The sequence below is a fragment of the Peromyscus maniculatus genome, chromosome 5 (assembly GCF_049852395.1).
Source record: "Peromyscus maniculatus bairdii isolate BWxNUB_F1_BW_parent chromosome 5, HU_Pman_BW_mat_3.1, whole genome shotgun sequence".
Classification (NCBI taxonomy): Eukaryota; Metazoa; Chordata; class Mammalia; order Rodentia; family Cricetidae; genus Peromyscus; species Peromyscus maniculatus.
Genome location: NC_134856.1, coordinates 90,474,267 through 90,488,299, shown reverse-complemented (window position 1 = coordinate 90,488,299; position 14,033 = coordinate 90,474,267). Strand labels below are relative to the sequence as shown.

General features: G+C 44.9%; 1 protein-coding gene across 3 annotated transcripts in view; it reads left to right on the top strand.

Annotated features, from left to right (window-relative positions):
- Pfkp (phosphofructokinase, platelet) overlaps positions 1-14,033 on the top strand; it is a 63,987-nt gene that overhangs the window by 47,249 nt on the left and 2,705 nt on the right. For 2 of the 3 annotated variants that reach the window (XM_016006365.3, XM_006987844.4), the window contains 4 exons: positions 7,764-7,928; positions 9,263-9,324; positions 9,722-9,833; positions 12,252-12,351. In XM_016006365.3, the coding sequence (XP_015861851.1) occupies positions 7,764-7,928; positions 9,263-9,324; positions 9,722-9,833; positions 12,252-12,351 (439 nt within the window). Of the gene's footprint in view, positions 1-3,454; positions 3,592-7,763; positions 7,929-9,262; positions 9,325-9,721; positions 9,834-12,251; positions 12,352-14,033 lie in introns of all 3 variants that reach the window. The other variant, XM_076572874.1, reaches the window with a different exon arrangement.

Sequence of the window (14,033 nt, the reverse complement as noted above, 5' to 3'; positions counted from 1 at the left end):
TTTTTTCCTGGGAGACTTAATTCTTATACATATTTTTGTAGGGTTTTTGGTTTTTTTAAGCTCCTGACGCCAAATTCATTTCTAGTACTGGTAAATAAAAGCTCCAAAGCTTTTACAATAAATCGCAGGGTGGTAAGTAACGCTTAGCGCTGATTTCTTGCTTTTCTCCATGTCAAAAACGTTTCCTTCAGTCTGCTTACTGAAGCCACATGCCTGGTGTCTCTCCTATAAGCAATGACTGTTTTATTTAGTTTCGATCACTAACTTCTCCCTTCTCTGTTGCGTGTGCTGTCTGGGGACTGTTGCTATGGCTTTTGCTGTTGCTGTTGATAGATTCGGGCTCTTGATGGATCTTCCTTTGTGAGTGGAAAGAAGGGTGTCTGTCACAAAATGGATTGGGACCCAGGGCTTTGTGCATCCCAGACACCGAATTACGGTCTACACTTTACACAGGAGGAATTTGCAGGGGAAGCATTTAAAGTTTCTTTTTCCACAAGCTCTTCGTCATCTAACTAAAAGTCCGCTTGCAGGTGCATCTGACCAGTAGCCTGTGGCTAGCGTGCACCCTAGAGCAGCTCTGAGTGTGACCTAGCCAAAAAGGATCATGAAGTCAATGAGAATTATTTTTGCCAATGATTTTTTGGAAACTATATCTTGAGTGTGAACTTTGTCGATGGCAGTATCCTGTCAAAACATTGAAGGCTGGACACTCCTGCATACTGTCATTTGCAGTGAGTGGGAGCCTCTGCAGATGCCATCCAAGGTGGGTATTTATCTCCTTGTGGCTATTCAGTGTGCAGCATCAGGCATGAAGGAAAGAGTCTCTCTTTTTATTATAATGTCCCCACAATTATAATTTATGATTCTTAGCTCCCATGCTAGTAATTTTTTGTCCCAGACTTGAACATATAATATTTACATATTGTTGAAAATTTGAAACTCAAAATAGAGAGGAGGGAAAAAAGTTATCTACTCCCTTTTCCTTTTACTTCCCTTAAAGGGATTTTGTGATGGTTGTTCTTTAATTTCTTTTCTTATTTATTTGAGTTTCTCAAAGCCGGTGGTAGCATGTGAGAACAAAAACAGAATGGTAGGTAGGTAGGTAGCCATTCCTGAGGGCTTCAGGCTTGGTAACGTGTGGTAAGTCGATGTGTATGTGTGGTCTTTGTTGCTCATTGCTTCTGAGGTTCCAGGGAGCTGGGTCATCTGGGCTCTGTGATCTCAAGGTGGCTGGCTGAAGCTGGGCCAGTAAAGGTAACCTTAGTGAATGCTGCCATTGCTCTGGAGCTGATAGCTGAGTGAGGAGGAGAAAACAGCCCAGAGTCCCTTTGTGCTTCCTGAAGGTAGAAGGCCTAGAATGTGAAAAGGCGTGAAAGCAAAATGAAAGTTAATTCTAGCAGTTGAAAGGTGGAGCTGAATTAGGTGAGGCTGGCCGCAAACATGACAGGAGGTTGACCCTGTGTCTCGGAAAGAAGGGCATGAGGAGACTCTACACCGTGCTCCCATTGCCTCCAATTGTGAACACTAAGGGCCTTATAACTGTGTCCCATCTCTTTCTGCAATGTGTACAGTCAAAATGTCTAATGCAGCTTTATTGGTGTTTTAAAAATTGCTGTTGCTCCCTGCTGCAGGATCTAGAAGCAAGCTTTTTGGGATAGTTTCTTCAGTTTGTTTTTCTTGGGTAGGGCTGACCTGGCGTTTCCCTTTCAGTTCATGAGAGAGGAGCAGAACCAAAAGAGCAATGTTGGGAAGAAAGCTCTTGCAGCCATGTAACCATCACTATGAATGTCAGAATGGAGTTAAGGCACTAACCCTCTCCCTTGGCACCTGCCCGCCTCACACACCCCTGACCCTACCCCACCCACAGGGAAGACTCTGGTCTGCCAGGCATGTTGTCTACACCCCTTTGACTTGTGGTGGGAGGTGTCTCAATGACTCAGCTTCTTTCTGTATAATTTGTTCCTAATACATACCTAGCTAAAATGGTCCTCAGCAAATGAAAGCTCTTTCTTAGAAAGTTCCGAGGAGCCAAGCAAATGTGTGGGGTATTGACCAGTGGGTGTACCCAGATGGCTTTGACACAGGGTGCCATTTTGAGTGCAGTCAACTGTAACACTCACAACCTTCGCAAGAAACAGCTGAGCACCTGGAGAGCAGTGAAAAGACTCAGAGCCACCTGGGGGTGGAGGTGGAGGGTTGGTCGTGTTGCAAATGAGGGAAACCCTGTCACTGGCCAATGCTGGTGACCCTGTCTGACCTTTAGACTGATCACTCTAAGGACTAACTTACCACAGGTCCATGACCCACTGTCCAAAAATCCTTGGAGTGTACAGGTTTTAAATCTCAGGATGATTTGGTTGCAGAAAGATGGTCTAGAACATGCAACATTTATTACAGCTGCCTTGTGGGGAGGCAGAGTCCCATGCTGCATTCTAGCAATAATTCCGTAGCAACTTGTATCTATAATTATACTAAGAAGGATAAATAAGATTTATGGTTCAGACTTGCCACCCACAATGGTCTAAAAATACCCTGCCTTACTCTGTGAGCTGCCTGGATTTAGGAACTGTGGGTGAGTAGACCTGTATGATACTACTAACCTGGCTTTAATACCTGAGACAGGCATTTGAAACCTCTGTAACCAGTGAGTTATCCTTCTGAAGCAGTGACTGAGGTTCCAAATGATTTATCATGCTTCATGTCAGCACTCCCAAAGGCCCAGAAAGGCTGTTCCCTCCGGGAGGGAGATAGATATTGTTAATGGGGAGCAGAGGGACACACAGAAGCCACTGTGGGTTCTGGGATGGACCTGAAGGTAATGTAAAGTGCATGCCTCTTTTCCTGTCAGCATTTGGCGGTGGTGCAGGGACCCCAGTCTGCATTGGTGATGCCAGTCATTTGATGTTATCCTTGCAGCCATATGCTCCTCCGCACACTCCACCCCTACCTAGAGAAGGGTTGGCATTGGCTTTGTGCTTAAACACCCCAACTTCATTTTCCTTCCCCACCTCCGCCGTAATGCCGAAAAAGGAGCAGCTGTTCCATCTAATGACTAACCCACGATGCACCTCTGTCCCCTCGGCCTGGTGCCTGCTTTGCTGCCTGCTTTGCACCGCTTTGACCCTGCTGCTTGTGTCTTCTTCCCGCGGGACAAGAAGGACAAGGCTGAGGGATGCACCTAGCAGCCTGTGAATAGTTGCAGCATGCCTTGCGCCTGCTCAGATGTCAATCCAGGCCTCTTATGGGCTCTGCTGACCCATGTGGACCAACTTCCTGCTGGTTACTTGGTTCCCTCCCTGTCACATCCCTGGAGTTTACTGCCTGTGCTCAGTGACTTGGCAAGTGATGTACTGGCACCTCTCTAACTGCCATGGCCCTGCTGCTTCAGGCTTTCCATGCTGCAGCCATGATGGGTGAGGCTCGAAACAGCCATGATGGGTGAGGCTTGAAGCAGCCATGATGGGTGAGGCTCGAAACAGCTATGAGGAGTTTTGCATCCCAGTATGCGTTTTGCCTGCTACTATTAGTAACGGTGTCCCCGGCACAGATCTATCTATCGGTTCTGATACTAGCTTGAATGTGATTGTCCAGGTAAGAGATCTTCTGCTTCTACTCCCCTTTTGCTTGCTTTGCTTAATGATGTTTTTCTTCAGTCCTAAACCTGCTTGTCAGCTCCAACTCGCAACTTGTGGTCTTTAACCTACGCCTGTCTGACCTTAATTAGAATTTGAAAAAGAAACGCTTTTGAGATTTTTTTTTCGGGAAGGAATAAGTCAAAATGTATGTTTACTTTTTGGCCACACTTGATAATAGGATAGTGTTTCCTCATTTCTCACGGTGAGCTCCTTTTCTTTATGAACTCAAGATAAAATGCTCCATGCAGGCCTCTCCACAGGGTTTCTGTACCATCTGAACAGGAGAGCTGTGGACATCACTTCCGGTAAGGTCAGTTGCTTGTAGCTGGAGAGTTTCTCTCCAGCTCCTGGCAGTCCCGCAGCCTACTTATAAAATAAACACACAGATGCTTATATTACTTAAACTGTTTGGCCTAATGGCTCAGACTTCTTGCTGTCTAGTTCTCATATCTTAAATTAACCCATTTCTATAAATCTATACCTTGCCGTGTGGCTCGTGGCTTACCAGTACTTTACATCCTGCTTCTCATGGCGGTGGCTGACAGTGTCTCCCTGCCTCAGCCTTCCACCTCCCAGAATTTTTCTCCTCCTTGTCCTGCCTACCCTATCCTTCCTGTCTGGCTATTGGCCAATCAATGTTTTATTTATCGATCAATCATAGCAATACATTTTTACAGCATACAGGACATCCCACAGCAGTTGCTTCTGTCCAAAGTCCCATTGTTAGAGTTGTGATGTCAAGGAGGGTTAGAGAACAACTCTCAGGAGTGAGCACAAAGGATTGGATCTTAGATCCCAAGTGTTCTTCTAAGTTAAATTACATTGCAGGAAAAGGGAAGGTGCCCAGTTGGGTTAAGCATCTGAATTCTCCACTAATATCTTAGCATGGGACTCAAACAGATGGCCATACCCTAGGGATCTCCCTCTTAACTTGTCTGTTGGTGTAGCTCATGAGCAATGTGGAATTTTGCCTGGCCCATACTCAGCCTCCCTGGAGTTTAATTTGTGTGTGTGTGTGTGTGTGTGTGTGTGTGTGTGTGTGTGTGTGTGTGTTAAATAGAATCACAAACAAGCCTGTAAATTGAATCCTAGTCACTGAATGCCTTAGGGCCCAAGCACATTCCTGAGCTTTCCCTTCTAAACATCTCCCTGGACAGGTGATACCACAGGCAGAAGCCCTAGATGATCCAGCGTGCATTAGCCTTCTGCCTTGGACACTGGATTCACAGACAGGAAAATGAGGATCAGTCATTTCTCTTCCAGCACATAGTAGGACAGGAATCTCCCTGCCCATTGTCTAGCTCCTTCCCTCTCTGGCTACCCAAGTTCTTCAGTGAGTATTCTGAAGAAATACTAGTTATTGCAGTCAGGGGCAAGGTGGCAAGGAAACCTCTTAATATGTAAGACATGATTGCTCCCACATTAAATCCAATAAAGTCGATTGATTAAAAAAAAAATTAGCTCTGTGATGAACTAGGCCTTATTGTCTTACCTTTCATTTCCATTCTGAAAAGACAGTATGTGTAACAGAGTGGCCATAATGTTTGAACTGTAGCTTGACATTCTTCCTCCAGCAGGATCCCTTCCAGAGGCCTCCCCCAGAGGAATCACCACTCTGTGCCCTTGGTGCTCCATGAACTTGGCTAGGAGGCATTTGTTCTAGTATAAGTGGTTCCCGCTCTCAGCCAGAAGTCAGGGAGGCCCCTCAGCACATGGCAGATGGCATTGGTAGGCTGGTCCTTTCCATGTCAGTACTACTTTGAGTAATTGAGTGAGACATGGCTAGGATGGGTTACTGTTTTTAAAAGAACCCAGCTGAAGTCTTCAGATGCAATCTGGGTAATGAGAGAGTATTTAGGATGAGTGTATGTAAACTCCAGGCAGAGGCTGACCATTCCAAACCCCTGCCCTTGCTTTTCCAGCCAGTGGCACACAGAAAGCCTGGGCTTTTTCTCCATGTCAGGAATAGTCTAATCAGTTTCTTTTTGTTTAATCAATAATCCATTTGGATCAGAGCTTAGACAGCTGTATGAATGGGCCTTGGGTCCAAAGGCTTCTTTCTTAGTAATATTCTTGTATCATCAGGTGACTACAGCATAGTTCTTTGGATTAGTGGGCAATAAAATGGGCATATGGGGAAAGATACAATTAGAAAAATAACCCATGTGGTTTTGCTCCCCTCAGGGGACTGGCCACCTGCCTCAGCACAGCCATGCTGATCTGCAGCTTCCCTTCACCTTGAAGGGTGGCTCTGTAACAAAGACCACCCTTTCAGTATTTGAAAGTCCTAGAAAGAAGTTCCTCTCTTCCTTAGTTACATCTCTGTTGCCTGAGAATTCAGGCCTTCCCACCCACCAAAGCAGGGGGATCTACAAGAGAAACTGCAGATCAGAATGCTTCTTATCAAACCTGTGTTTGTTCTTAAGCAAAGACTAAGATCTGTGACTGTTACATTCCCTGAGTCCCTTCTCCCAACATGATGGCACTGTCCTCTTAGGTTTAGACTGTTGACGGGTAGGGCAAGTAGCTCATGCACTTTTATTCAGTATTAAGCATCTACTGTGTTGCAGGCACAGCTGGCTGTGGAGGGTAGTGGAGTGGCATTAGCCCAGCCCAGGGTTCCTGTCCAGAGAGGAGGAAATACCCAAATCTAATAAGCACGCATTGCAGGAAGATATACTGGGTGAAGAGAGGACACAGAGTCATGAGACTCGCTACCAGAGGGACTCTCCAGTCCTAGAGTTCAAACAGTGTCTTCCTGAGGAAATGACTTTTTAACTGGGTCACAGGTCGCAGATAAGACAGCAGAAAAGAGCCTGAGTGAGTTTCCTATGGTTGTTGTCATAAATGGCTGCAAATTTGTGTTAATATAGTACCCATTTGCTCACAGCTGTCAGGGGCAGAAGTCAGAGAACTAAAGTCAAGGGTCAAGCTCCAGGAGAGAGAGGCAATCCCTGTGTCTTCTACTTTTCTGACCTGCATCCCTGACAGGCCATGACCCCTGACCTCTCTTGCATCCTCTCAGCCAGCATGAAGTTTCTCTCTCCTTTGTATAATAGCCTGTTTCTGTGTCCTGGCCCCTCTTCCCCCCTTTACAATGACACACGATGGCATCCAAGGTTCTCTTAGATAATCCAGAATAATCCCGACTCAGGATTTTTTACTTATTTCTATAAGAAAATGCTCACGCCATTCCAGGGAGTATGCATGGAATACCTTTGGGGGCTTCTATGTACAGTTCTCCACTGAGTCTGGAGTCCACATGTGTGGGAAGTTCCCATGGAGGCTCAAAGAGCAGCATAACTCTGAGCTAGGACAGCAGCTGGAGGTAGGAGCTGGACAGGGTGCTGGGGATTGGCCGGACTGTGTGTTCCACAGGAAGTCTTGGATGCATACTTACAAGTTAAGTGCCGAAGGGTTTTGGAGAGGACAAGAAGACAGTCCGGTTGGACTGCATATATGGAGCTCAGTTTCTTGGGTACAGAACGGATGTGGAGAATGAAGTGAGAGGCTGTCACTGGTTTTTGAGAAAATGAATGGCATCCACACGTGTGCCGTGGGTGTGAGGCAGTGGGTAGTTTTTCAGTGTGAGACCTGGTGCCAGTGCCCAGAAGATGTCTCTGGATGCTGTTGTCCAAGAAGCTCTTCTCTGTGGACAGAGGTACCCTTATGAAATGCTCAAGGACATACCTAAGATAAACAAAACCTGTCATGTCACAAAGAGCTTTTCATAACAAAACATCAGGAAAGTAAAGATAGCATCTAGGAAGCCAGGTAACCAACATTCCCATGGGAATATAAATTTATACCAGCTAAATATTGGCTTGCAAAAATCCTTCCAGCGAGGACATATTCAGACAGCAAAGCAAGTGAGCTGACTTGGAGGACTACTCTCCAGGGTAATGGCCCAGCCAGGCCCCCACCGCAGGTGATCACAGATTCTGACTCACAGGCTGCCTCTAAGCACTTGTATCTACTGCCCCTCTCTGTACCCAATGCTTGCTGCTGCACGCTCAGGTTTGGTGGAGGGACATGCAGCTTGTGGGGAGAGCAGGCCCTGGGTTAGTGCACATGTGGCACTAGCCAAGGTCCTGGATTCAAATGACGGATCTCCTTGTCTCTGACCAGACCTGTGACCGAATCAAACAGTCGGCCAGTGGGACCAAGCGCCGGGTGTTCATCATTGAAACCATGGGCGGATACTGTGGCTATCTGGCCAACATGGGGGGACTTGCAGCAGGAGCTGATGCTGCCTACATCTTTGAAGAGCCATTTGACATCAGAGATTTACAGGTATGTCAATGAATGCATGACTCCGAGAGCACTTCGTTTAACCGCGTGATGAGTAAAGAAACCTTATTTGCTAACTGCCCATTGGTTTTGTGAAGGCTGGCGATGGTGTTGTAAAACACTGCAAGCTGTTTGCTTTTCAGCTGTCATCTCCAAGTCCAGATGCTTGTACTTGAGTCTTAGAAGCTCTTTGGATGGGTGACTATGACTAGGGAGGGTTGAGGCTTCTTCATGTGTGTGAAGATATTTTATACATAAGAGTATTTTGACAGTATGTGTGTATGTGCACACCTCATAGGCCAGAAAAAAGGTGCTAGATTCCCCTGGAACTGGAGTTAAAGATGGTTGTGAACTACCATATGGGTGCTGAGAACAGAAGCTGGGTCTTCTACAAAAACTAAAAGTGCTCTTAACGGTTAAGACCCCCTTTCTCTCTCTGTTTATGAATGTATATGTATCTTTAAATCATTATTCTTTTAGGAAATATGAAATACTTTCCCAATGTTTGGTATAAGTCACTTAAAAATACTTATTTAATGGGACCTGGTGTTTTAAATAACATCCCTCAGACCCTTTGAAACATTGTCATGGTCCTAGTTTTGTTTCCCATTGATACGATAAAATACTCAGGCAAAAGCAACTTAGGGGAGAAAGGGTTTATTTTGTTCATAGTTCCAGGGTATGGTCTGTTGTTACAGGGAAGTCAAAGCAGCTGGAACTTGAAGCTGCTAGTCACATGCACAGTCAAAAGCACAGAGAACCAATGCATGTGTGCTAGCCATTAGCTTACTTTCTCTTGTATATAGTTCAGAAGCCCTTCCTAGGGAATGGTGCCACCCATAATGAGTGTGCGTCTTCCCTCCTCAATTAACATAATCAAGATAATCCCTCATAGACCTGCCTATAGACCCAGCCTGATAGAAAGTACAGAGACTTTTAGGTGGTTGTAGATTGTGTCAGGTTGACAGTGAAAACTAACCATCACATTCATGAACATTTCAAAAAATGTATGTGTTAGGCAAATGTATAGAGTAAGTATTTTAGGAAGGAAACCTATTTGGGGATGGGGCAGTATTCATTTACTAATAACTATATTCAGTAGCATAGTGCCTTCTCTTAAACATTCTATGTTTATCTGATTTACTATCAATACCATCATGTTTCCCATTACCCACTATATTCCTGTGTACTGTAATATCCCCCTCCCCAAAAAACATTTAAGCTATAAAAGCTGCTGACTATGTTTATACATGGTGTTACATTGTAGCATAAATGGTATTATAGTAGGTGCCCAATAAGTGTACTGCCTAATTGATTAATAAAACATTCTTTTCTAGTCCAATGTAGAGCATTTGACAGAGAAAATGAAGACCACCATCCAGAGGGGCCTTATACTCAGGTAATGGAAAGTGTTTGCATACTTCCATTTTAGATGTGAGTTCTTGGGCAGAAGCTGCCATGTGATCTAAACCCCAGAAGTATCTTTCATTTTCCACTGATTCTATGAATGCTGAAGAAATACAGGTACAGAACTGAGTTGTTAAAAAAACAGGTTTTCCTTTAAGTAAAGGGCAATCTTTTATAGTTTATTTCTGCTCTATAGTCTATAAGTTATTTTCAAGACATCTGCAAAGAGGAAGAAAGGGAAATATACAGAGAGTCAGGATAGGGACAGAGGTGAAGGAGGCTGATGTGGCAAGTGACTGGGCACCCTGAGCCTTGAGCAGTCCGGCTGGAAAGACCTCAGCCCCTCTCTATAGCCCTGAGTAAACTTGACTCCTTCACATTCATTTCAGAAATGAAAGCTGCAATGTAAATTATACCACTGACTTCATTTACCAGCTCTACTCAGAGGAAGGCAAAGGAGTGTTTGACTGCAGGAAAAACGTGTTGGGCCACATGCAACAGGTAGGCTGAGGTCTTCTGTGACCCCTGAGCCTCCAGGGCTCCCCTTTATAATGGTGCCATTCTGTGGGAAGTGAGCATAAGTAAATTCTGAGGTTATTGTAAGTATCCAGAATTATAAGTCATACCAAACACCGTCATCTTTAGGGTTCCCTGTCTTCTGTAATATCTGGGTTTTATGGGAAATGCTTAGTTGCTTTGCTCATGGCTGTGATTGAATAGCTGGCAAAAAGCACCGTCAGGAGGAAGGATTTATGTTGGCTGATAATTTAAGGGGATAGAGCCATCGTGGTGGGAATAGAGCCAACCATAGTGGGAATAGCATGGGGACAGGAGTGCGAGGCAGCCGGTCACTTTGAATCCACAGTCTGGAGGCAGAGGGCAGTCAGGAAGTGGGGCTGCGCTAAGGGACATCAACTCTGCCTCAGGGATCTACTTCCTCCACTTAGGCTATCTCAAGCTCCACCCCCAGTAGGGGACCAAATGTTCTAAGGCATGAATCTATGGGGAGATTCCGCACTCAAACCACAGCAGGATTTTTATAGGAAAAACTACCAGCTCCATGTAGACGAGAACACTGGTGACTGGAAATACTCTGATTACTTCTTTATTGAATTAAATACTAGCATTTAATAAGATTTAAGGTGGAATATGAGACCAGTAGTATTTACTTGACACTTTCACCAAATCAAGATCATTTGGAAATATAGAAGTACTTCTCCACCTCCAGAATAATGGCAATTTCTTTTCATTTTTTTAATACTCTCCATTTATGACAAATGAGTGCACCTAGGTGACAAGGCTAGCGGTCAGCGTGGGAATCAGTGGCCCCATTTTTCCTTATTTGCTGACCTATGTGCATTGCTGGGAACTTTTTATCTTCATCCATCCGTGTGTGTGTGTGTGTGTGTGTGTGTGTGTGTGTGTGTGTGTGTGTGTGTGTGTGTATGTTGCACATGTATGTATATGCACTGCGGTGGTTTGAATAGATATGTCCCCCATAGGCTTGTGTGTTTGAATGCTTGGCCTATAGAGAGAGTGACACTATTAGGAGGTGTGGCCTTGTTGGAGGACATGTGTCACTGTGGAGGTGGGCTTTGAGGTCTCATAAATGCTTAAGCTACACCCAGTGAGACACTTCACTTCCTGTTGCCTATGGATTTAAAATATAGAACTCTCAGCTCCTTCTCCAGCACTCTGTCTGCCTGAGTGCTCCTCTCCATGATGGTAATGGACTAAACCTCTGAACTGTAAGCTAGCCCCCAGTTAAATGTTTTTGTTTATAAGAGTTGCTGTGTAGCCGGGCGTTGGTGGCGCACGCCTTTAATCCCAGCACTCGGGAGGCAGAGGCAGGCGGATCTCTGTGAGTTCGAGGCCAGCCTGGGCTACCAAGTGAGCTCCAGGAAAGGCACAAAGCTACACAGAGAAACCCTGTCTTGAGAAAAAAAAAAAAAAAAGAGTTGCTGTGGTCATGGTTTCTCTTCACGGCAATAGAACACTGAGTAAGACATGCACCCTTTTCCTTCCTTTGGTGTGTATGTACATGTGTGTTCATTGTATGTGGAGGCCTGAGGTTGACAGCAGGAATCAGACATGATTGCTCTCCCACATTATTCACAGAGGAAGAGTCTCAATCAAATTCAGAGATCACTGATATTGCTATTTGGCTGGTCCATGAAGATGCCCACTTGAGGGAACTTTTAAACTAGGAGCCACGAACTTATTTCAAAAGAGTTCACGAATTCCTGAAGTTAGGATGAGTAGGAATATGTATGCTCTCATTTTTTGAGTCCACAGATTTTTATCAGTAAAGGAAGCTGTGATTCATCCCGGATATTAGAAATGGCCTGGGAAGATGACTCAACGAATAATAGCTCTTGCTCTGTAAGAATGAGCACCAGGATTTGAATCTCCAGCACCTGCATAATAAGCCTGGCACAGCTCCAGGTGCCTCTGGCCCCAACATTGGGATGTGAGATAGAGAAGACTAGCTGGCCAGGCAGCCTTGCCTAAATGGGGAGCTTCCAGTTGTATGAGAGATCCTGTCTCAAGGCAATTGTTGGAAAGCTACAGAGGTAGACACCTGATCTCTTGCTCTGCCCACTGCATGTGCACACATAGATGAGCACATCTGCATTCTCACATGCCTGTACCACACAGACAGACAGGAAGAATGATAGCTTACTTGTTTCGTGGAGAACACTACAAAGTTGTGTAGCAGGCCGAGGTGAGGCTCCAAGACATGTAGGCCTGCTTCCTTTTTGTCCTGTATATGCAAAACCAAACCATGTTTGCCGATTTGCAGTTCTAAACACCACACGGATCTTGTTAAGTGATGGTATTTTTTTATTGGTTTCTTTTTTTTTTTTTTTTTTTAATCTGGAGAAATTGCTTACATGTCATATACCTTGCCCACCACAGGGGGGAGCACCTTCTCCATTTGATCGGAACTTTGGAACAAAAATCTCTGCCAGAGCTATGACGTGGATCAGCGACAAACTGAAGGGGTCCCTGGGCGCAGGTAGGTGGGGAGAATGGATGCACAGTGTGAGATGCCTCAGCTCTCTCACTGGGAACCGTGTGTTATAAAGCTATGATGTTTTTCCTTGTCCTTTAAATCCGCCATTGAGATGCCTGGCATACTATCTTACCCTTCCTTGCTTGTGAGTACTGAATACCATTTATGACTTCCCAAGGTTATAATTAAACATATTAACAAAAATAAATGTTTTATTTCTGCTGTTAGCAATGGGTGGCAAGTAGTTGCCAGGCACACATTGCTTGCCATTAGCAAGACTGTAAAATGTAGCTTTTACTTATTTCTGTGATGTCATGAAACACATTCAAGGTCCTTTTATTTAAGCTCTCTAACCGTGGTTCATTGATTTGATTCACAGGCAACTTTAACATAGGGTGGGAAATATGCACAACTAACTGGGAGTTCTCTGTCTTATTTCCTATTTCCCTTCATCAAACCCTTAATAGTGTTTTTGTTCGTTTGTTTGTTTGTTTGTTTTAATTCTCTCATACAGTACTTCCTGATGACAGTTTCCCCTCCCTCCACTCCTCCTTTTCCCCTCTTCCTTCTCCCCCAGACCCACTTCTCTTCCATTTCCCTTCAGAAAAGGGCAGACCTTTCAGGGATATCAACTGAACATGGCACAACAAGGTACAGTAAACTAGGCATAAAGCCTCGTATGAAGGCTGGGTGAGGCAACCCAGTGAGAGGAAGAGTTCAAAGAGCAGGAAGAGAGTCAGACACCCCCACTTCCACTGTTAGGAGTCCCACAAAAACACCAAGCTAACAACCATCACATATATGCAGAGGACTCAGTGCAGACTCAGGCAGGCTCAGTGATTGTTGCTACAGTCTCTGTGAGCCCACAGGAGCCCTGCTTAGTTGATTCTGTGGGCCAGGTTCTCCTGGTGTCCTCAATCCCTCTGGCTCCTGCATTTCCTCCTCCCCCTCTTCTGCAGGATTCCCAAGCTCTAAGGGGAGGGACCCGATGGGGATTTCCATTTGGGCTCTCTCCACCTAATGTTTGGCTGTGAGTCTTAAATACTATCTTTCTGCAATGTTTTATTATCTCCTCCACAGATAACCTTGGGATTCTATGATAACCAATGTCACTGTGAAGTTTATACATCTTCAAGGTGTAATTTAGCTCAGCATTCTAGCTTGTATGAATTAGTTGGATGGTTTCTCCGGTCCTGCCAGGCCCCCCCCTGTAGTCCCATGGCCTGCTTATAAAATAATGACTCTGAAGCTTATATTAATTATAACGGCTCTGCCATTAGCTCAGGCTTATTATTGACTAGCTCTCACACTTAAATTAACCCATAATTCTTATCTAGGTTTAGCCAAGTGGCTTCGTACCTTTTCTCAGTTCTGCCTTGTCATCTTGCTTCCTCTGTCTGCCTGGTGACCCCTGACTCAGCCCGTCTTCTTCCCAGAATTCTCCTCATCTGCTCGCCTGCCTATACTTTCTGCCTGACTACTGGCCAATCAGCATTTTATTAAACCAGTGTACAAAAGCATTATCCCACAGCATATGAAGGAAGGGTATGCTTCTGTACTTTTCTGATGGTCTTGTTCACACATTGATGAAGATACATAATGGAACTGCTAACTGCTAAGGCCAACTAACCCTTCAGGTGTCTCTAAGTTTCTTGACTCAATATGCTGTAGTGTCTGGGCTCTCT